This window comes from Cornus florida, unplaced genomic scaffold, assembly GCF_030987335.1.
Source record: "Cornus florida cultivar Cherokee Brave unplaced genomic scaffold, ASM3098733v1 CherokeeBrave_3.0.0_Hap2_Chr04, whole genome shotgun sequence".
In the NCBI taxonomy this organism is placed as follows: Eukaryota; Viridiplantae; Streptophyta; class Magnoliopsida; order Cornales; family Cornaceae; genus Cornus; species Cornus florida.
Window position 1 is genome coordinate 85,482,387 of NW_026775574.1, and position 24,699 is coordinate 85,507,085.

The 24,699-nt window shown below is 33.0% G+C and overlaps 1 protein-coding gene across 2 annotated transcripts; it reads right to left on the reverse strand.

Annotated features, from left to right (window-relative positions):
- Nucleotides 1-1,975: 1,975 nt before the first annotated feature.
- Nucleotides 1,976-11,911, reverse strand: LOC132303769 (homeobox-leucine zipper protein ATHB-15). 2 transcript variants are annotated; one of them, XM_059801183.1, is made up of 20 exons: nucleotides 11,829-11,911; nucleotides 11,406-11,559; nucleotides 10,662-10,863; nucleotides 10,375-10,534; nucleotides 9,929-10,029; nucleotides 9,733-9,823; nucleotides 9,030-9,125; nucleotides 8,831-8,944; nucleotides 8,656-8,739; nucleotides 8,372-8,527; nucleotides 8,205-8,279; nucleotides 7,786-7,892; nucleotides 7,512-7,704; nucleotides 6,637-6,822; nucleotides 6,405-6,485; nucleotides 5,320-5,457; nucleotides 4,898-5,223; nucleotides 3,573-3,678; nucleotides 2,479-2,628; nucleotides 1,976-2,245 (listed from the first exon to the last, which is right to left on the reverse strand). In XM_059801183.1, exons 3-20 carry the CDS (start codon nucleotides 10,859-10,861, stop codon nucleotides 2,099-2,101), a joined length of 2,511 nt encoding a protein of 836 aa, XP_059657166.1. In that variant the 5' UTR covers nucleotides 10,862-10,863; nucleotides 11,406-11,559; nucleotides 11,829-11,911; the 3' UTR covers nucleotides 1,976-2,098. The 2 variants fall into 2 exon arrangements, with proteins under 2 accessions (XP_059657166.1, XP_059657165.1); XM_059801182.1 differs by having other exon boundaries at nucleotides 11,406-11,910.
- Nucleotides 11,912-24,699: the final 12,788 nt, after the last annotated feature.

Below are 24,699 nucleotides of genomic sequence, written 5' to 3' on the forward strand. Positions count from 1 at the left end.
TGGGATTTCACCTAAAAATGTTTTTGATTAAACCAAGCATGATATACTATACTTTTTCTCCCTAAATATTGATATATCTTCTTAGTAGGTAGCATAAAATGAAAAATATTTATAAAAAAAAAAAAAAAAAAAATTATGCTATTCTCTATATATAATTGTGTACACACACATATACACAATTTATAGGGATATGATCCTTCCTTTGCTAGGTGACATTAGTGAAAAAGAAAATAATATGCAGAGAAAGTCTCCTTATATAAAAACACTATAAAACACAAATATTTAATTTACAATTAAGGACAAATCTGTCCTCAAATTTGTCACTAAAATGTTCCTCAGCCTCATTACTTGAGACACAGAAAATAATGTCATTTCATGTGGTCCCTTAATGAAATGAGCCAATAGGAATTGACACCATTTAACTTAGTGGTAAAATTATAGCCTCAATAGATCAGCCAAAACATATCAATCTGAAAATGAAGACTTGAATGACATTCTTTCAATTAAGGTATACTTTATTTATTTTTTAATTTATTTTTTTTAGAAAAAGAGAGGAATAAATCAATCTGATGGTGAGAACTTTATGTACCATTCTTCCCTTTTAAGGTATACTTTTGTTCTTATTTGAGGAAGAGAAATGAATTATTGATTCATTCCCCCTGCAAAAGAAACAAATATTTTGATGGGATATATTGATTGACATTTTGTTTTCAAGAACATTCAGACTTGTCACAAAAAAAGATGGAAATTGAAAAGACAGACTTATGCTTGATGGTAATAAAATTCACTTGAACTAATAGTGAGAGAGTTAAAAGTATGAGGATATGGAATAATGAAAGATTCCAGTTGTATTGTACGGAAGCAACAATCAAGGGTTGTGATTAAAACACTTAACGAAGTGCATGTTTGTGTATGTTTCGATCACAATCTTTTATGACTGACTCTACGGCATAAGAGTGTGGATCTTAACTCATTGCTACAAGTTTGGTAAAACCTAATTATCAAGGTAATGTAATAATGTTGATTTATTTATTTATTTATTTATTATTATCTTTTTTTTTTTTTTTTTTTTGGCATGTAATAATGTAGAAGACTTATAAATTGATGCATTCATTAGATTGTTGTTTCACTTTTTTTTCTTCCTTATTTGTTTCTTTAAGAACAAGTGAAGAAAAAAAAATTAATATTAGATATAACAATTATGGATCTTAATATGAACAAAATGAATCATATGGATGTGGTTGATCTATATATTGTTTTGTTGATGAGTTAGGTGTCCTGTCTTTACAAGTAATGATCATATGGTTATTGTTTGTTTTCCTTAGAACTTTAAAAAAAAAAACAAAAAAAAAAAATCCCCAAAGTACTGCTATACATCTCAAAACTTAAATCACAAGCTCTTATCAATCTGCTCTCACTCATATTTGTTTTCTCTGAGCAATGCTACAATTAAAAGTGATTTCTTAAAGACTTGTTTGGTTCAGTTTTTGAAAAGCAGTTTAGAAACTTATAAAATAAAAAACTATTTTCATTAGCTGTAAAAGATTGTTCATTAAAAACATACATTTTCTTAACTAGAATTTCAAAAAACTGTCAACCAATTTTTATATTTCTCAAAAGTGGTTCGATTTTAAGAAAATGAAAGTCAAGGGAATGATTGGATTGCAACTCTGAAAACATAAAATTATTTTTAACTATAAAAGATAGTTTTTGTACAATATTCTATTTTCAGTTATCTGAAAACATAAAACAGTTTTCAGAGTTACAAACCATGCAAGCTAGCATAACAGAGTTTTTTGAGTTCAGGTGTTTTTTAAGTTCAGGTTTTTTTAAAAAAACTTGTAGTATCAAACAGTTTGATGTTTGAAAGTTGAATTCTGTTCTCATAAACGAGCAAAAAAATTCAAGGACAAATCCAAAATGGAGCTTTGCTTAAAAATATCCTATCCATATTGAAAAAAAAAAAAAAGGGATATCAATCTAATCTGACTTGTTTTGTCTATTAAAAAGATAAAACAGAAAAACCCTTTTGAATCCTATCTTTTGATCTGAATATCATACAAAAGACCCTTTTGCATCCTACACTTTTTCCAGGGAATCATACAAATGACCAGTTGATGAACATGAAGGAGATGCAGTGAGCATTTTCTTCTTCATTCAACACCTTCCAAGCAACTGCTCGTTCGTAAGAAACGGGCCTCCCCATACTTGACAAGCAGATACCACCTTGAAGACAAGCAAAACCCTGTCCAGAAAATCATGGGGAAAATGAGATGAAAGCAATAGATCAGTTCGACATTTTCAAACCGGTAAAAAACCTAAATAAGAACCGAATATGGCCACTTGTAAGTGGAAAGCAAAGCATACTGTAAAGGTTTTGTAGGTTATTCAGCTCTCACCCATCTCCTCAACAACAAAACAAAGCTTTATGTAAATTACTTGTTTATCTATTCATTTATTCAATTTAAAAAACCGAACCTGCTGCATTATTTGCGGCAACTCAGAGTATAGGGTCTTTCTCCCAGTATCATCGAATATCTTCTCTAAAGTAATGTCTTGAAGTGCAACCAAGGTTGTCTCGAGCATATCAAGTCCTGCCTGATTTGCAAACGTAAAAACTGGCAATGCCTGCATGAATCATAAGGTAGGTTATAATGAGAATAAGCATAGCAAATGAAGGGAAGCAAACTCCAATAATCATTCAGTTCTTATTAGCAAAAAAAAAAAAAAAACAATAAAACACAGAAGGCATCGAGCACTAATATTTTCCGATGAGCAAAGTGATACGCTGACAGAGAGAAGTATTCTAAAGATTTCAGAAGCAAATTTTGGAGAAATAGAAAATAAATGACTTCGACACAAGGACAGTACATATTCCCTATTAATTAAATCTAGTGACAATAATAATCCATGCAAAACACATTGAAAACTCCCTTTTGATTTTTAAGAAAACTAAAATCTTACGTCAAACATGAATAGTGTGAATCCACACCCTCAATAGATATCCCTCACAGTGAGAATGCCATAAATCTCATCAAAAGAGGAATTCCAAACTGTTAGTGGCCGTTATTGCCTACATAACACAGTTTACTGCAAGCTGCTACCAGAATTGAAAAAACAAAATTTATAAAATGAAATGCGTAGCACTTTGTCAGTTCTAAGTTGATGCGTACCCAAGGTACCCATAAAAAAGGGGAAAGCTTGTAAATATCGTTCACATTGTTCCACTCATTAATCCTTGTATGTTTCAACAAGAAAAACAGAAACATTTTCTTTAATAATGTGCATGGTCATATCCCTACAGTTGAATTTTTGAATGCAGCAATCATTCATAGATAGAAAATGCAGTAAACTGCAAATGAAGAGCATTCAGAATGTGGACCACATGCATAGACAGCAAAGTAGAATTTTCAAAAGGAGTAACTAGGCGTTCAAAACATTACCTTCAAAGAATGAAATGAATAAATGATCAATTATATAAAGAACAAGCAGTAAAATGTAGAATTGAAAAACATTCAGACTCTGAACTTTTAGCATAGACAGAAAACAGGAATTTTTAGAAAGAGTATTACCTTTAAAGAGCAGCACAATAAAGCATCTGAGAGATGCCAAAGTGTTTTAAGAATGGATTCACTGCCTTCATTAACAGGTTTGACCAGCTCGACACCAAAATAGCACCTGTAAAGTAGATTAATGACAACTCTATTAAATGTAAAAGAAATACCGGCAACAAGTTTGAGCTACTATACCAATGGGCACTAGCCTAGATGGTATAAGCTCTCCTTCCCAAAGGGCAGAGTGTTCGAGTCCCGGTAGGGAAAAAATATAGTGGGTGGGTGTGAATTCAATAATTTGTCATGGATTGAAGATGCTATATTTGGTTATCAAAAGAAACTTTCATCCTCAAAAATTGAGAGCAATTTCCACATTTATGTTGGACCATTCTTGTTGGAGAAATTGTCTTCCATTAGGACCAAGTAGGTAAGGTCCACAGTAAATATAGTTAGCACACTATAGAGCTGTATTGAAGAGGACTGAACTTTGTTATAGGTGACGCCTTCATACGATGGTTGAAAACCATATTCTGCTTAACAAGCTGAGCTATTTTCTAACTTAGGTCAAAAGCAGCAATGAAGATGCAGAATACCAGTGCTCAACTTTCTCTACAAACATCATTAGATTTGATATGTTTTGAGATCAAGGATTATATAGTCAGCAGTTTTGGCAAAAGTCACACATGTTCAATTAGGGTGCTCGAGAATCTGTGTAGCAAGACATTATTGGTTGGGCACCCATCTTTGATCATGTGTAGCTCCCATCTATAATCTAATGCAGGTGGTGAGTGATCATGGATGGGCAGGGCAAGAATTTGACTTCACTCTTTTAAGTTTGCAACTACATATTTTTTTTTCCTCCAAGTGATAAATAATACTTAATTAAATATGCTCCCAGAAGCCAGCTTATGATTTGAAGCCACGTGAAAAATATAAATTCAAACAAGAAATATATATTTCATAAACAAACCAATTGATTTTAAAGAAACTTACGAACTAAGTTCAACATCTTATATGTCCTCTCATATTGGATTTGGCATGTCTTTAGTTTTTAGGAGGGAAACAAACTAAAAGATTATGCACCATAAAACACTTTCGAGGTCTGGTTTCAGGAAAAAAATAAAATAATGGTTATGGTAATGGTGGCCATTCGAACCAACATGCAAATCAAGCAATTATACCATATATTTCTCCCAGTCTCCATCTAATATTGAAATCTACTTATCAAATTTTGTGTTGGGACTTCAAATCCACCATGCCATGGTAAGGTAAAGATCAGGTCTAGGTATATTACTTCTGATGACATAAATACAAACGCACAATACATGATTCGTGTGACGCACCTATAACCATGACAGATCCAACGGGCAAGCGTGTTTGCTTCAGGAGTACCCGGTGGTGACAACAAACCAGCACCAGAACCAAAAGAAGAAGGGGAAAGTGCTAATGCCACCCTCTGAACTGATGAGATGATACTGCGTAGATACTGCCGAGCCATGGATGCTACATTTTCTTGAAGGTGGATCTCAAACGCAAACTGAAATGCTATTGTCATCACCGATTTTGTGCTCCCACAGTGACTAGAATAATCACCTGATCCTCTGTTTCCAGTTGGACCAACCTCAAGAGCAGATGCAAGGTCAAGTGTACGATTTGGGCTGGAGGCATCCTGCATATCATCCACTAAAACTCAACAAACAGAATGGAAGGCAAGATCTCACTACAAAACATATTTTCATAAATAGTAGACACGATCAACACTTACCACCCCAGAATCAAGAGGAATGATGCGGAAACCAGATGGTAGAAGAGGTGCATCATCAGAGAAAGAGGCGTCAATTGGAGCAAAGATGAGTTCTGAACATGTTGTGTTCACAGCATTCTCATCCACTCCACTACAGAGCTGGGTAATGAAGGTAATGGAGAAGAGATAATTAACCATTGAATATATTTATAAATTACACGTTTTCGTTACTTAAAGACAAAACAAGGTTAGAATTACATCAAAGTAATATAACAAATAAAGGAATGAAACCACAGGGGCCTACAGTTTCTTTTTAAAAAATTTACGGACTAACTCGCCAAGTGATAAAAATCAAAGCACATTAGCATCAATTAGTCCACAAGTTACATTACTTTTTAAATATTTTTTTACCAACTCAAGAACACATTTAACTTACGCTAACATCTGACTCCTTGATCAGAAAAAGAAAAAGAAAAATTAATACAGAAAAGAAAAAAAGAAAGTTAAATGCAAAAATATTAAGAGGCTAATTTTCTAGAACAAATTTCAGGAAGCAAGTCACTTTAATTTTTTCTTAAAAATAAATATTCTGGGAAATTAATTATTTTGGTAGTCTATCACCTCCGTCGGTTTATTTTTTGAGAAAATAGTTAACGTGCATTACAAGTTATCAGTAAAATCAGACTTTGATAAGCAGAAGCGCAGCCAGAAATCCTTTGAAAAATACCACTACTTTTTTAAAAAAATTGGTGAGTAACAGAACAAAGTGAAATTTGTATAAATGGAGGCTACGCTTTTATGAACACAAGATATCTACTAGGAAGTACCGTATGTAGGATAATAACTAAATGAATCACCTGAAGAAAGACTACTCACTTGTATTACAAGTTATCAGTAACGAAATTCTGGGAAATTAATTATTTTGGTAGTCTATCACCTCCGTCGGTTTATTTTTTGAGAAAATAGTTGACGTGCATTACAAGTTATCAGTAAAATCAGACTTTGATAAGCAGAAGTGCAGCCAGAAATCCTTTGAAAAATATCTACTGGGAAGTACCGTATGTAGGATAATAACTAAATGAATCACCTGAAGAAAGACTACTCACTTGCAAGAGGAAGATGTCTCCGGGTAAAATCATGTCCTCCTGATAGTGGCCAAGATTTTCCAGCTTAATAACCTCCATGAACTGTTTTGAAGAAATGCGATATAAAGAAATTAATAAATATGTCAGAGCATTACAGAATGGGACATTCCACAGATGTTTTTCTACAATGTTAATAAAACCCAAAATGACAGTAACATTTTTAATAGCCATAAATTATAACCAAGTTACATGCCTCTTCATGCTCAATAGTGTGCGCCAATGGAAGAATAACCTGCCCACCAAAACTTCCAGCTCGAGAAACTGGTAAACTACAAGGACCTGCTTTGACAGCAGCAGCTGAGTAGGCATCAATACCACTGTCTGCCCATTCTGATCGGTGTTCTCGTATGAATCTGAGAAGTACTGCAGGAGGCACATTCTGCCAAAATAAGAAGATAGCAAAGGAGAGAATAATGAGAAACAGTCGGTGATAGAAGAAAGATGGATGCTTTAAAAGAAAAAGAGAGAGAAACAGAACAGGAAAGTACAACCAGTATTTAAATAATAATGACTTCCGAATTTCTTTTATGGGACTATTATGAAGTGGTATTCTAGAAGGATTTTATATTTGGAACTAAATATTGCCTATAACTGAAATGTCCAACAAATTAGCTAACTCAGTTTTCCTGGATCTTGGTTGCAAAGGTTCTGCCATCAAGATCCACATCTCTGGTTACCATCATATTTTCTTTCCACAAACCCAACTACACTTGCTGGCATCATATTTAAACAAGGAGCTAGTGTTAAATTGCAGTTTCTCTCTTTCATTCCCTCTTACCCCAAAAAAGTATGCTGAAGATTACGCACTGCGTTTTGGCTTCAGTTCATCATTTCAGGCTCGCTGTTAATGAGAAGTTCGTATTAAGTGTGACTAGGATTTGGAACCTTCTGAATAATATACTCAACCAAACATTTTTTTTGCCCTCCGACATGCATAATAATAGAGATAACAAGTATCATGTCTCATTGTCATAAGCTACATAGGTAGAAACTCTTTCTGCATTTCAAATTCTTGTAATATTTTTGAAACAATTAGAAAACAATATGCAACATATTTAATAGCCTTACTTGCAAAAGCATGGAAGCTTTGGCACATAACACAGCATTGCACACAGATGGAAATCCATTGCCATAAGAAAGATTTCCACACATCATTTTGCCAGGAGATGAGTTCACAAGAAGGGTAACATCATCGACGCCATCACTTTCAATCATTGACCATCCCTCATCCGAGAATCCATTAACAGCTTCATTAAAGCCCCTGCATGATAAATTATTTCACACAGGATCATTTATCAAGATCAAGTGACTGCTGAACGGAACACAAGAACTAACAACTTACTTGCTTAATCTCTGGCAAAGTGCACGTAGAGCTGCAGGCCTTCGACCCCAACTAGTGACAGTTGGCTGAGAAACCTCATGTGAAATCTGCCTCAACTGGCGTAAAGCCTGAATGAAAAGGCCAATGTCATATTTGAGCATAGAACAAGAGTTCCAGTTACCACTCCCTTTATATTATTATGAAACAAGTACCTCCCTATATAATACTTATCATGCACCACTAGATACTACAATAAAGGAACAAGTCATTTCAGTTTAATATATATCCTACAATTAAAAGGTCAGTCAACTTGCAAAAATAAGTAATATAATTTTTTTTTCCTAGTTAAAAATAGAAAAATAAAAAATCAGTAATATTAATTCAACTCACTAAAACAATGAGTGCTTGAACATTCACAAGGGTGGGATAGACAGTCTTACCGCCATTGTCGTCCTCTGAGCAAGCAATGCTGATGACTCGTATAGCGGGCGCAGCACTTCGGGTACACTCCATGGCTGATTGAATTTAGCAGAAAGTTAAAACAGTTATTTTCCAAGCATAGCAAAACTCCTGCTTTGATATAAATAATAGTTGTTGACTTACATACCTCTAAATTCATATGATCAACTATATGAATAATTGAACCACCCCCATCACAGGGCCTTATCAGGTACCCACTTGGCAGCATTTCTGCTCTCACAAAATGCTGCACTTGTGGCATACTGGGACCGTTCTGTGTGTTATTCAGGGACCTTTCACAGACCTAATACGTGAAACAAAATTACACAAGTTTCATACAAAGTATTTTAGGCAAGATAACAGGAAAGCAGCTCGACCTTTTTTTCTATATAATTTTTGTACTCGCAACAGTAGAAGTCAGGATATACATACCACAAGGCTACCATCCTCCAAAACAGATGTATAACGCAGTAACCAAAAGTCACGAGCTGATGCCAAAGTTGTAGGTGCATAGAGCTAAATCAAGTAAACAGTGTAGAAGTCTGTTCAGGAAGTCAAATAATTTATATGTGAGCAGACACAACCACCACAAAACAATAGCACCAACCTGCATGTAAAGCAGTTCAATAGTTCCACCATTTCCAGTGGTCAGCGCATTAATAACATCGACAGCTCGGCAATCACGAAACCATGAAGGTCGATCTTTAAGAATTTCTGCAACCTAAATGGAACATCATTAATTAATATTGCTCCAAATTTCATCAAAAAAGAAAAAAGAAAAAATATATATAAGAGAAAGGACTTACTCTGGTAGGTTCTAGGCCTACAAGGCCACATGCACGAGCTGCCACACCAGGGCAACCATGAGAAATAGCAATGATTCCAATGGAATCCGGACCAGGCTGCGCACACAGATAAAAAAGATACTCTTTAAGAAGGTGGAAAGGTACGAAATTAGTATTGAACAGAAAAACAAATCACAAAACAACAACAATATCAGAAAACAATGAGATATGAAATAATTAGTAAATCCCCTTCCATGCTCTTAAGGAGTAAAACAAAAGAAATCCTTTGGGGGCACACCAAAAAATTCACTTTTTTCCCCCGGGAAAATAGAAATTGTACAACAAAGTTGAAGTTTATGGGAAAGTAAAAAATGTTATAATCCATTTATTAAGCAAAAATTCGCAATGAATCTAACCTTATTTCCCAAAAGAAGGTTCGGAAAAGAACAAATAAAATAATGAAAAACATTCTCTAGTCTTCTTAAAGAAAAGTAGAAAAGATATGAAAAGAAAAAGAAGAAAAGAATAATAGGACAAAAAGGAATTTATCAATTAAAAAAGTGAGAATGTGGGATGATGGTGCGATTTAGGTGTTGCTTAGAAGATTAGCAAGGTTCTTGGTTTTTTTAATAGTGTCTATAGATAATAATATAAAGAAGATGTATTGATTAAGCCAGTAACGTTTAACACAATATAAAATTGACACACTAAGGAAGGTGGTAACCTTCATCCCAGGCATTTGGACCCACTCCACAGCGGTTCCAGTGGCCTTCGAAAGAAACTCTGTTAAAGTCTCCTCTGCAATGGACAAAAGTCTGGAAAGCATACAAAAACAATCTCATAAGCTGTGGGGAACAAAGTAACTGTAAATAACAAAATCTGCAATGAACCCAACAAGAACAAGAAGCATTTTCACTAACCCTGCAGGACTTGCATCCCTTGGCGGATGCGGAGGAGTCAAATGATGCTGATTGCTTGTCACCACCGAGTCACAACTTGCGTCTGTGGTGGCAAGGGTTGCCTGCAACACGAAAATATCAGTTTACAATACCAACTGTTCAAGAAACATAAACAGAAAATGGTGGCGTTGTCAATTAAACTGGATTGCAAATTTCACTCCCATCCATTGGGCAGCCAAGAAAACTGAGGAAAAGAAAAATCACACACAATTTTAATTTTAAACAAAAGCTCTCGGCTCGACTAAACCAAATATTTGTTGTAGTCTAGTTGACCATGTATTTATGTTTTCTCCAATCCCAACTGAATGAAAACTTCAGACTCAAAATTCCCAATTCTTTTCTTTTTCTATGTTTGTTTTCTTAGCATTTGGTAGAACTAAAAAAGCAAAGGAAGAATAATTCTATACATTTTGAGTCTGTTGGCGAAAGTAGCTATTCTCATACACCAACTGAGACACTTGCTTCTGCAGTCTATCATTTTCCTCCATTAACAGCTTATTCATAGCCGTCAACTTCCTATTCACAGCTTGGAGGCGCGATGCCTCTTTCCGCTGCTTCTCTCTGCACCTGGTTAAACAAAAAACACATATCAGATAATTAGTAAGCATTTCAACATTTGTATTTCCAGAACAACACTAAAAAGATGCCTAAAAGGCGAGAACTTTATCTAACCCCAATTCATTCACCACAATACCTTCGATTCTGAAACCAAACTTTGATTTGCTTTGGCTCGATGTTGGAGAGAATTGGGCATTCACGAATCAACTGTTGTCGGCGTAAGGAACTCGGCTTCGGGCATTCGTGATAGAGCCTCTCGAGGGCTTCAACCTGCTCCGGAGTGTACCGGACATACTTGCCGTTGTCATCCTTGCAGGCCGAATTTACCGCCATCATCACTTCAAAAACCAAAATCACGACAAAAACTCAATTTTCTCTGAAACCAAACAAAAACCCTTCTTTTCTTTTTGGTGATTAAGCAATAACCAGCTCAGACTAACCAAACCCTAGTCTGCAATTCCTACAATCAAAACAAGCAATTCTCTTCCTATCTACCAAAAATTCAACCTCTCTCCAAATTAGAGAAGAAGGTTAAAAGGCCAAATCTGCAATTCCTACTATCAAACTAAGCAATTCTTTTCTTTTGATATATTATTCAAACGCTTACAATGCACAAAGGTGACAACTTTGCATCAAATGCTAAAAACAATAAATTCAAATCAACCACCATCTCCATCATATATCAAGAAACTGCCTTCGTGTGTGTACATATATATATATACACACACACACACACAGAAGTATGTATCTATACAGACATAATATATATATTATACTATTAATTTTTGTGAAGCTTGTGTCTGAAGCATTGAATGTTCAAAGAGATATATATATAGAGAGAGAGAGAGTGGGGGAGGCAGGGGACACACCACTGCAGTACCTTAAATTAGACGGAAACGCTGTCGTCTTCTTCCCTCAGTAGCACGCAGCAGCATCAAACACGAAACATAGATCTTCCATTATCGGATCGCGAGATCAGACGTCTACGAAACCATATATTGAACGGTCTTCAGGAGCATAGTACACAACTTTCCCTATATATATATATATATATATATATATATCTCAGAAAATATATAGAGAGAGAGAAGGGAAAATGAAAAAAAAATTCAAATATGCAGAAGTGAAGAGGAGGTAATAGATATGTAGACTACACTGGTATATGTATAGAGAGATATGCGTGCGTGTGAATTATGTATGTGTGTATGTGTGAGTTATGTATGTGTGAATTATGTATGTATGTATGTATGTATATAGGAGGAGAGAGGGGTAGTGGAATAGTTGCAGAGAAGACCCCAAATACCAGACAGAAGGGAGAGGAGACCAATTTTGGGGCGTTCAATTGCAGGCTTTGTCACACTCGTTGTGTTTTTTGGGCACCTTTCATTTCAGACCACAGTGTTGTGGACTTAAAGCTACTCATTCCCTCTGTAATGTCTCTCGGGTCAGAGACGAGAAAATCCATATCCACTCTCCCTTTCAAGCGCGTGTTGTCACTTTTTTGACGGCACCTGTTATTGGACAAAATTACCCCTACAAGTCAGGCGCCACACGGATTTTAAAAAGTGTAAAAGAAAGCCTTTAACACGTTGTTTAATGTTTATTTTATTTTTTATGTTTTTTTCTTAGAGCACTCCAAAAATCAGTGCACACTATGATATACCGGCCCATAATATATGTACCATTTAAGTTAAGTTAAGAGTATGATTTGAAAGCGAGATCTTATGTTATATTTGGTGTGCAGGAATAGAATACCTATTCCAACTATTCTTTTATTTGGTATGTAATTTAAAATGAAAATGAAAATTCATTCCACAACTAAACTTATGCAATGACCATTCCATTGCCAAGTAAATTTTAAAAAAAAAAAATCAACTTCCCAAAAAACCCTCATATTTCAAGTCTAAAAACCACCACTACCTTTTTACCACAATCACCTCCGTCTTTCACCACCACTACCACCGCCTTCCACCACCATCGCCACCGACTTTCACCATCGCCCATTGCTTTTCACCACCACCACTGTCACCGCCTTTCACCACCGACACTGTCTTTCTTTGCCGTAACCACTACCACCACCATTGCCATCGCCTTTCACCACTGCCACCACCTTCCACCACAATTGCCACCACCTTTCACAACAACCACCACCGTTACCTTCCACTACCACCACCACTGTTTTTCTCCACTGCCACCACCGCTACTGCCTTTCTCCACCACCATCGCCACCGCCACTGCATTTCACCACCGCTACTGCCACCACCTTCTATCACCACCGTCACCGCCACCGCCTTTCACCGCCACCACCTTCTATTATTGCCTTCCACCACCGCCACCGCCTTCCACCACCGCCACCGTCACCGCCTTCCACCACCACCACCGTCACCGCCTTCTACCACCACTGCCTTCTAACACCACCACCTACACCACTACCGCTTTCCACCTGCACCACCATCGTCACTGCCACCATTTATTTTTTTAAAATTATAGAAGAATATCATTTTGTTAATTTAATTTATTTGTCACTAAGAGAGATATTTTGGAGAACTCAATTTGAAATTTATTGCATTCTAAATTTTAAATTGATCCAACCAGACACTAAAATGGTTATTATCATTCTATTGTTGTACATTTCATGTATATTTACAACCAAATAATAGAATTAGAATGATCATTTTATTCCATTTCTACTTGTATTCTATTCTATTCATGCACACCAAACACAACATTAAGGACTTAACTCTTGAATTCCTACCAACGCCGCTCTGAAAGTCTGTTTAATGTTGAATTTAGTACTAGTAGTTAAGAATGGAGAGCTCATTATTTTTGTTGTGAGAGGCTCTTTTGATCGCATTACTTTAAACTTTGGGTTTTTGTTATTTAATTTAGATTTATTTTAAGTTCTAATTTAGTACATAATACATTGATAAAAAAACCAAAAAGAAAAAGAAAAGTAAAATGCAAAGTCAGTACACATGACTCTCTCCCCGTTGTTCTTCGCTATGAATTTTGAGCAAAGTTACATAATTCTTTTTTCTTTTTTTCTAACTAGATCACATAATCTATCAAAACTTAAATTTTGTAGCTTTTGTGCTCTCACACTTAACAGTTCAAGAAGAGTTTAGTACATTGATTGCTTCTTTTGGTACAATGTTAGAAATACATATCCAAATGTCAAATTGGATTCAAGGCTTTTCTTCTTTTTTTTTTCTTTTTTTTTTTTAAGAGTGTTACCACTTTTCAAACAATCCAAACCAAAAACCTATCCTAATCATCACCCAAGTTTCTTCGCATGTAAGATACTAAGTCTCCAAAAACCTATCCTAATCATCACCCAAGTTTCTTCGCATGTAAGATACTAAGTCTCCAACCTTATTCTATATATTTAAATATATAGTTAAAATATAAATAGATTCCAAATCCAAATAAGCTTGCAAGTAGTGGTCGAAGTCGAGGTAATTGGTGAATAATATTGTTATATCCTTTTTAATTTGTCATAATTTGTGGTACATAATCCATAATATATTCTAACTTGTATTAATATTTAAAAACACCAAATTAATCTTGCGTGGGCTATTTGTCAAGATATTAAAAGAAGAAGAAAATATAGTTTTCAAAAGCAATGACTTGATATTGTCTTAGCCAATAAATTTGAAGGATGTGTACCTCAAATTATTCTAACCACCTATTTGAATTGAATTCAACGACCCAACTTCAAATTTGGAAAAAATTTGATATGCCTACTTATATATGAAGTATAAGGCGTCTTTTTAGAAAAAGAAATTAATAAAAACATATGCTTGAATTGTTTTGTAGATTTAGCAAGCACTAGAAATACTAGTGCCAAGTGTTGTCGGACTTATCATGTAATACAAGACGTTTTTAGGTCTACAATAAAATAACTATTTTGGCTGTAAATTTAATATGAAGTGAGTAATTTGAGGGACATTACTCAATAGTTTAGTTGGTAGAATGTCGAACTCTCCTAACGAATATACCTAAGTCCCATCTCTTCCGAGAGGGAAAAAAAAAAAAAAAAAAAGTGGATAATTTGAGGAACATTACTCAATAGCTTAGTTGATAGAACGTCCAACTATCCCAACGAATATACCAAAGTCCCGTCTCCTCCTTATTTTCAAGAGCAAAAAAAAATAAAAATAAAAATAAAAATAAAATAAAATTTGAGTAATTTGAGGAATATTATTCAGTAGCTTAGTTGGTAGAACGTCCAATTCTCCCAACGAATTTACCCAAGTCCCGTCTCCTCCTTATTTTCGAGAGAGAGCCAAAAAAAAAAAAAAAAAAAAAATGTGTGAGTAATTTGAGGAACATTATTCAGTAACTTAGTTGGAAAAACGTCCAACTCTCCCAACGAATATACCCAAGTCCCGTCTCCTTATTTTCAAAAAAAAAAAAAAAAAATTAGGGTGAGTAATTTGAGAGACATTACTCAATAACTTAGTTGGTAAAACGTCGAACTCTCCCAACGAATATACCCAAGTTCCATCTCCTCCTTATTTTCGAGAAAAAAAAAAAAAAAAAAAAAGCTGAGTAATTGAGAAAATTAGGGTATTTGGCATACCATTTATGTCATGCCTAGTTAGGAAATGGAAAATCCAAACAAAATACAAAATTTACGAAAATGGCAAAGGAGAGAAAAGAGGATGCTCGGAAGAGAGAGAGTTTTTCTTTCGTTTTTTTTAGAGAGAGAGAAAAAGAAGCGAAGAGGTTGGTGGGAGAAGAGTGAGGACAGAATAATGAAGGTGTTTTGCATGCCACCACCTTTGCTCTCCCTTCACCATCACGGCATCACCGCTATCATTGGCAAGTACTCTCTCTCTCTATATATATAAAATAAATATATGTTATACAGTACATAGTTTTTAGATTATATATTTTCGTAGAAAACAAGTTCATTTAAATAAGCTACCATGAATGGGAATCTAGTGGTATTTTTCACATTTTAAAATTGATGGTTGGTATAAGCTAGAGCAAAAAATGAGTGTATAAGTTGAATAGAAAACTTAATTTATTTATTCAAACGACGACGTATTTTAACCACGATTATTCGTTGTAGATCACACTCTCAAGTCATACTGTAAGTATATATAGAAAAGCTTATGAATATTGACTTCTTTGAATTTAATTTTCAGGGATATGTAATATTGGATCTCGAAGAAAAATAAATTTTTTATCTGTAATTCTACTTCTTAATTAAATCAAATATCAAACGAAAAGTAGTGACCAAGGCATTTTTTAGAGGGCTAATGTCAATTTTTTTTAAAACATTTATTTTATTCACAAGTAATATTCTATTGTGAGCCATCAATCATCATTAGTAGGTCACACTGAAGTCATTTAAATTTTTTTTTATTAATATTGGTTAGAAACAAGAACTTTCACTCCAAAAGTTGACCTTTAAGTACAATTTTAAAGAGAGAAAATAAAGGGTCAATTGTTTTGCAAACAATAGTACTGTAAATAGTTGAAAATGAAACATATATTATTCTTTTGAATACAATAGTGCAATACATTGAAAATGGAAAATAGTTGTATAAATAAGAATGACATTGAAAATTGACTTAGTCTGCCATCTTTTTTTGATAATTATTATGATTGGATGAGTATCTCTACACTTCACATCCAACTCGCTTTCACTCAATACCTTCTATGTGTTGTAGTATTTTTCTTTTTCTTTTTCTTTTTCTTTTTAATTTAAAGAGGAATATGATTTCAATTACTTTTTTTCTTTTTTATACCTAATTATTTCAATCACTGAATATATGATGTGGGTTTCATAATAAAACTCACCTTAGCAAATGATTTTTTTTTTTTTTTCCGAACCTTATCAAATGATTGATAATCGATACATTGACACTAACATTTTCTTATTTTAAAATGATAGTTAATAAATTGCTGTATAAATTGTTGATAAAGTAATCCTTAATTATATTTTTTTAATATGAATATTGCGTTCAATATAAAATTTGTGATTGATAGTAAACCACCGATTCTCTTGATGAGATATAATTCTATCTTCATAAATTTTTAGAGATATTTTTTTAGGACGTTTTGTTATGCATCTATAATTGCTTAGTCTAAATGATATTTTCTCTTTTTCAAAAGAGGCGTTAGGTGTTCGAGGTCGGCTAAAAATAATAACGTAAGAGCATGCGTTCGAGTTAAAATATGTCCATAAGTACACGTATTCGAGTAATGTAAAGCGTATACGCGTTTACTTATCTACCAAAACAAAATTAACCAATTCACCTTATTTTGAACGCTACCTAAAGAAAAGCTATATATATATATATTTATATATATATTCAACCATTTCTCTTCCTAAGACTTGAACAAATGAGTCAATGGCAGGTTTTTAGTGATCACAATTGCCAAATCATATGCTGGTCTTCCTCAAAATGGGGCATTCTCAAAGACTTGAACAAAGTCAGTGTTTATAACTGATTGGTTTAAAAACCTAGTAATGGCAGACCAATATAAGTGGCCTTTGATTAATCCATTTTCAAGCATTCAAATATAGACTTAAATAAACGTGTTTCTTCCTCCCATTTTCTCTCTCTAACACAACTTGTATTAAAAAAAATTCTCTCTCGAACACACTTTTTTCCCCATTATACGTATAGGGATAGACTCTGAGGATTGGAAAAGTTCTAACTTATAAGATAAGGTGGCATCAAAAACCAATGGCTTCACTTAAAAAGAAGAACAGTGTTCACACGGTTTGTTTCTTGGCTTGAATAAAATAGGAGAAAATATATGAGAAAACTTTAAATAATATATAAGAATCACCCATTTTCCATTTTTTTTTAATTGATTACTATATTTTAGAGTAAAATACTGTATTTCTTTTGAATACTTCGACTGGTTCACTTCCTAATTCTTTGATCTAACAATAATTCTTTCTAAAATGCATGTTTTTTTTTTTTTTTTGGGTAAGTTTTATAAAATGCATGTTTAAAACTTGGGATTTGAAAAAAAAAAAAGGTGATTAATATTCAAATTTGAAAAGTGTAAGAGAAATTAATAAACCATTAAGTATAAGTCTTGGCACGCACAACAGTAAAATTACTTAAATTATACAAAATAAAAAATCAGTTACAACACCTCCAACTATTGTGTATATATATATATTTTGTCTCTTTTGGAAACTGTGACCCACAAGAGACATTCTTTTTGTGACATAAGGAGTAATAGATTTACACAAAAATATTTGGATTATTTATTTTTAGTTTCAGTTGTTTTAACTTTTATACTTTTTGTATAAAAATATATCCCCCAATAACAACAAACCAAACCAGTGTCATGCCTGAACCTACATAATTTTTACAAACCTTCTTAATATGGTTGATTTGTTAATGGAATGAAAAAGAGGGAGGAGAAAGAAAATATGCTGATGTGACTGTGTAAAAAAATTGTGTAACATACATAACAATTTTACACATTGGTAACGTTACAGTATATCTTAACAAACTGCTGGAGATAAAAAAATAAAATAAAATAAAATTACAGATCATACGTGGCAATGTATATTATATACAAAATAGTATTTTAAAAGACTGCTGGAAATGTTCTAAGGTTTCTTAATTGACTTCAAGTCAGGATATGCAGAGGTAAAGTTACATACATTTAATGCTCTCTGAATTCTGCAATGGCAAGTCTAAAAAATATGTGAAAATAAATAAGGGTATGTTCGATTGCATATAATTGGAATTTTGAAATTTATGAAATTTGAAAAAAATAACTCAAAAAATTGAACCAAAATTTTCTCAAATTTCACAAATTCTATTTCCAAAATTCCAATTCCATACAACTGAGCACACTCTTATAAAAATAAAAACAAAAAGAAGAAAAAAAAAAAAAGGCAGTTCACAAATTATTATTAATTTTTTTTCCGAGACAAAAAGTGTTAAAAATTATATTAGTAAATACAGAGATTCAGAATCTGACACTTCAAAATTTAATAGAGACACTAACCCATTGAACTATCCAGACACGTGCAAAGTTCACAATTAAACATCGATCCTACTTGGTTCAATTTCATAACAACCACATTCTTTACCTTGTCATATTCAAGGTTTAAAACAACAATAAAAATAATATTCACAAGCAAATATAAGATTGTCATTTTTTGAAATATATATTTTTATAAATAAAAATCATTAAAATTATATACATTAATTTCTTATTTTGTATTTAGTAATCTAAGACTAAAAGAATATAAAATAAGAAAAAGATTGCAGATATATGTCTAAACTTTACATCAAATTAATTAATAATTTATTCATAAATACATACCAGCTTAAACGAGCCGAGTTTAATCATATTTGAAATCAGCTCTGAGTTCAAAAATTAATCTTAATTTTGACTCATTTGTTTAGAAAAAAATTTCACTCCAACTACTTTTTCATTATACTAGTTCAGAAAGAAGTAAAAAAAATTGACTTGACAAGGTTTGATTTATTTCGATCCTCTCCATTCCAAAAATAAAAAATTAAAAAATAAATATTATGAGGGGTAAATTTGACCATAAACATATATGAATATGAAGAGTTCATTGAATAGGGTGTGACAAAAGCGCTGAGTGGGCCCAAGAAAAGCGATAACATGCCCCGCCACTCGCGCTTGTGTGCCGTTGAAAAGTGTGCCAGCATGAGAATTTTCAAGTTTATTTTATTAAATCATATTTTGAATTTCTCACAGCTAAGCACGTGTCCCCCAACAAATCTTAGATGGTGGTCCATCTATGTGGGCCCACATATGGCCCGCACGCGTGAAGCCTGCCACAACTTTATAACGTGCTCCTATTCACAAGCCAACCAGTTGTACCATTTCCCTCTGTTTTTTCCTTGCTTTTATACATACTTCCCGTTAAAAGCTTTAAAATGTACCCTTGCACACAATTAATAATATACTCCATTCGCTAAATGTTATGTTTTTTTTTTATCTGTTTTAAAATAAGTGTCCATTTTTCTTTGTCAAACAATATATTTTATATTATTTCAAAAATATTCTTTGAGTTTAAATTTCAAATTTTAATATTCAAAACTTAAAAGAGCAACTTAGTAATTTTTTAGACAGACAATACATGGTTCCACATGTTCCCTTAAAAATTACCTCTCCATAAGTGACACTTATATTGGAACGGAGGGAATATTTTCAACCCTAGCAAATGATAAATTAAAAAAAGAAAAAGAAAAAAAGAGAGAAATTATTAGATAATACTTAGATCATTTAAATGGTGAATCAATTTAATTTAATTCGTTGTTGAGATTTTTTATAATATATTAATGTACTATTGTGAGGTCATTTTCTTAATCGAAAAGTCTGAGTTGAATTGGTTTAAAACATTTGAACTTTAGAAGTCTTTGATACGAATAATATCTCACAAAAATGATAAATTCAGACGTTTTGAATTTAATTCGCTTAAAATAAAAAGTATTCGTAGTTCACAAATTATTCAACCTTATTGATGGTATGAGACGAATTCATTAGGACCGGTCTCTTAATATTTTTTTTATTGACAAAAAAATACACTCACACACACTTTTTTATTCAAAACTAGACTTAAATCCAAAAATTATACCATTAAACTAAGTACCCTTTTGATATATTTCATAATATCACCTACATCATCTCACGAATAATTGAACAAGTTGGTGATTTTTTTCGTAATACAAATTTAATATGACCTCATAAATTGAAAATTTCAAGTCAATTTATAGAAAAATTCAAAATCAATATGGACACGTGTCAATATTAAGAGGCGAGTATAATAGGTATTATACCTACCCAGAGTAGGTTTCCAAAACGAAAATGATCTTGCACAAGCAGCGAGAATCGCGTTTGTGAGCCCCACAGAGGCATAGAGGAAGTGTGGGACCACTTAGAATGGTACGCGTGTCACAGCTCAGAGTTGGCGCCGGTTAAAGGACACTCTCTACCCCTTTTGCTTCTCGTCAACCAAACACACCTCTATAGCAAGTCTCGTCCTCCGTTGCTGTGACATGACCCAACTCCGTTTGTCTCCTTCTCGCTGTTTTGTTAAAAGACATATTTACCCTTATTCCCCTCTCACAATGGCACGTTCACCCTTCGGATTTTTTTACCAATGACAATGGCACACCACCTTTTATGTACGGTAATGTATAATCTTATTTTATAAATTTTTTTTTTTATTTTTATTTTTTTAATTCAACACAACTTCAAAGTAAATTATTGCACTTCCGAAATAGATGTTTTTCATGTGTGTTGTATTTTTTAAACAAATCTCTTGCTTGTATGTTGCCTCGTCTATACAATGGTGTTCCATATGCACTTCAAATTAATTGTATTGGAGATAATAATAATAATTATTATTATTATTTTTGTAAGAAGTATTACTGATAGTTATTTTTACAGACACTTTCTTAGACCATATCCGATGGTTGTCTGTATATCATTTTTATATATTTTTGGTGTATATCTGAAGTGCCTTAATAAATTTATACAAAAAAAATTAGACTATTTATTTTATATCTTTTGTATAAAAATATATATGTTAATAACAATCAATCACGTGTCATACACAATACAAACTTACTTAACATATAATTGATTTGTTAATGAAATGAAAAAGAATAAGGAGAAAAAATATGCTAATGCGGCTGTGTAAAGGGGTTGTACAAAATATACAACAATTTTGCAGATGGGGTGACAATGTATCTTAACATAATGCTGGAGATAAAAAAAAGTTTTACACAAATGAGTCTTTTAATACATTACTGAAGATGCTCTTACCAAAAAATAAGAATGACAACGTGTGTTTTCATGTTCTACTCGTGTCATGTCATGACATAAGTATCCTATTATATTAGTTCAAACGAATATTACACGATTATTAAACAAATAACATGACAAGATTCGCATAATTTAGATTAAAAAATGAGTTAAGACCTGACATAACACAACATTTTACGTTTAATATATAATTTCATAGTATTAGGTTATAACCTGAATAGGGCATCAATGTGTTTAGCTAAATAAGTTATTTTAAATACAAATATGACAAATTTAGTTAAATATATCTAATCGGATATGTTATAAGCCTAATAATAAGTCAAACAAAAATTTGACAAGTTTATATAGCATTTCAATTCGGGTCGACACAATTACAATCAGAACTGTTAGATTATATTGTCTATTGTTTATTAGGATTAGGATTAGGATTAGGATTAGGATTAATTGTCTTCACCTACTCTCATTACTATATATACAATTACCATATAAATGGTTTACTTGCTTCCCACAAATGTCCTCTTCTATATAAACTTCTTTGTACTCTTACATCATTAATGCAATACAATATCCATTCATATATTTAACATGGTATCAGAGCTTTACAATATCCATTCATATATTTAACATGGTATCAGAGCTTTTCAATCCCTGATAAATAATCTACAATATCCATTCATATATTTAACATGGTATCAGAGCCTTTCAATCCCTGATAAATAATCTACCAGTTTATCATAGTTACCGCCGGGGATGGCACCATCATCCCCATCCTCAGCAGCGATCTTTAAACTTATGCTTTCATATCTCAACCTTCAATCTTAAGTTTATAATTAGCAAAAACCTTATTTGGCCACCCAATCAGCCTCCAAGACACATCAACGCAGTTACATGACAATAATGCCATAATTCCGCCTCGTCAGCGCTTCATCCTTAGACATGTTCAACTACAGTGCCATCAGTAGTGCCACGACAGTTGCCATGTCAGACACAACCAACAGTAATGCCATGTCAGACACAACCAACAATAATGCCCCATCACCTACCACGTTATTTATTAACCGTGCCTCCATCTGCATCATGGGTGAAAACCCATCTCCATCAAATTTCTGTTAGGCTGTTTTCATGATCTTTCCAAACTCAAGATGGCTCCATATAACCCACCTTGATTTTGAGGGGGGCTATTAGATTATATTGTCTATTGTATATTAGGGTTAGGGTTAGGGTTAACTGTCTTCACCTAATCTCGTTATCATATATACCATTACCATATATAGGGTTTACTTGCTCTCCACACATATCCTATACTATATAAACCCCTCTGTGCTCTTAGGCTACGTTTGGTGTGCAAGAATGGAATGAAATGCAGCTCGGAATGGAATAAAAATGAGAATGGAATGGAATGAGAATATTATTCCGTTATTTAGTATGACACGGTGAATCGTTATGGAATTTAATGATTATTACCATTCTATTGTTTGGTTGACCATTATTAGATCTGGGATAGAATGAATTTTCTCAAAAATACCGTTTTCATTGGCTTACATTCTCAAAAATACCGTTTTCATTGGCTTACATTACTTTTTAATAAAATGAATTTAATTAATATTCTGACGATGAATTATGGAATGTTATAAGATGCTGCCATTGAAAAAAATAAAGAAAAACTTTAAAATAAAATAAAATATTATTTTTAACTCCAGATGATTGTTAATTTTTATTTTATATTATCATTGTTCCATATATATTTGTTTGAAGAAAGAAAGATGGAGAAATCACACAAATGTTTCAACACAAAGATAGGAAAAAAAAAATGATATACTCAGAAGATAAAGAGACTAATACTTGTAATTTGGTTGAAAATCCTGCTGGGTATATTCAGAATAGAGGGAAAGTGAAAGGCATTTACCACGTCTAATAAAGAAGTTGAAAAATAGAATGTGAAATATTTTTTTTATCTATACCAAAGATTTTTGCCTTATTGGAATGTGATGAAGGGTTTTTTGGAAATATTACAAAAATATTTAATCTTATTATGGAATGGCCATTTCATAAGTTTAGTAGTGGAATGAATTTTCATTCCCTGTAATGGATTTTCATTCCAATTGAATTGTAATTCTATTTCATTCCTGCACATCAAATAAATAAATGGTTGGAATGATTCCATTCCATTCCTGCACACCAAACGTAGCATTACATTATTAATGCAATACAATATTCATTTATATATTTAAGACGAGCATAACAAAATAAAACCCAAACCGACTTATGCCCTGTCAAATATTGTCACCCCTACTAAAAAAAAAAAAACTAGAAAAAATAACATTTCTCAAAGACTAGTCCATCTTTGAGCTCATGTCTACGAATGCATATTTAGATGTACATGGCCACGTTCACTTGACTCTACGATTGAGGATGTAAGTTCACACCGGATAATTATTCTATGGCAATCTCATTTGTAAGACTTGGTTCAATTAAAACTTAGTTTGAAATCATTTACAAAGCAAACAAACAGGTTCGAGTTTCTTAAACAAAACAAGCCCATAGACCTAATAATTTGACTCCATCATTAGGTTTTCACCCATAAATATTCATAAACAAATACTTGTAAACAACACTCGTTTTTAGATTCTTGTTGATTTTATAAGTGATTTTTGTCTTCTGTCACTATTCATTTTGAATTCCATATTGAACTCAAAATTGGTTAAACCAGCAAATTAAAGTCGAACTCGACGAAATAAATTCAAGTTAAACTCGAACAACTCAAATACAAATCAAATGATATCCAGCCAGTAAATTAGTAAGAAAATAAATTTTAGACTAAATTATCAAAATGAATTGCTTGACCGACAACTCTTAATTAATCATTACATTTGATAAATATAACCAATCAAAATAGTCCGTGAAACAATTTCACTTTGACAATTCAATTTATGTATTACTACCCTAAATTTTCTTAGAGAAAAATAAAAAAATCAAAAAAATACATAACGTATCCATAGGGCAGCTAATGGCACGCGGAGAAGGAAAAAGAAATAGTGAGTGGGTCGGCCTAGCGTGAGCCGACAAGGAATTCTTGGGGTCCACAAAGCGGCGGGATCTTTAGAAAGCGAGCACGCACCTGGATTCTTATTATGATTCGGTGCTACGCATTCATTTCATTTTTTTTAATGTCAATGCCGAATATGCGGCGGCGCCATTTTCTCGCCACGTTGATCAAGCCGGACCCACTGAAAATCTTGATGTTGCCTGTTATAATAAAAAGAGTTTAATAATAAGTGTTGTAGGTAAAGTGGTGTCACCTCGTTTCAAAGTAGAAGTGAGAGTAAAATGATTTACTTTGTTTGTTATTTAAAAATAAATAAAAAATAAAACAACAA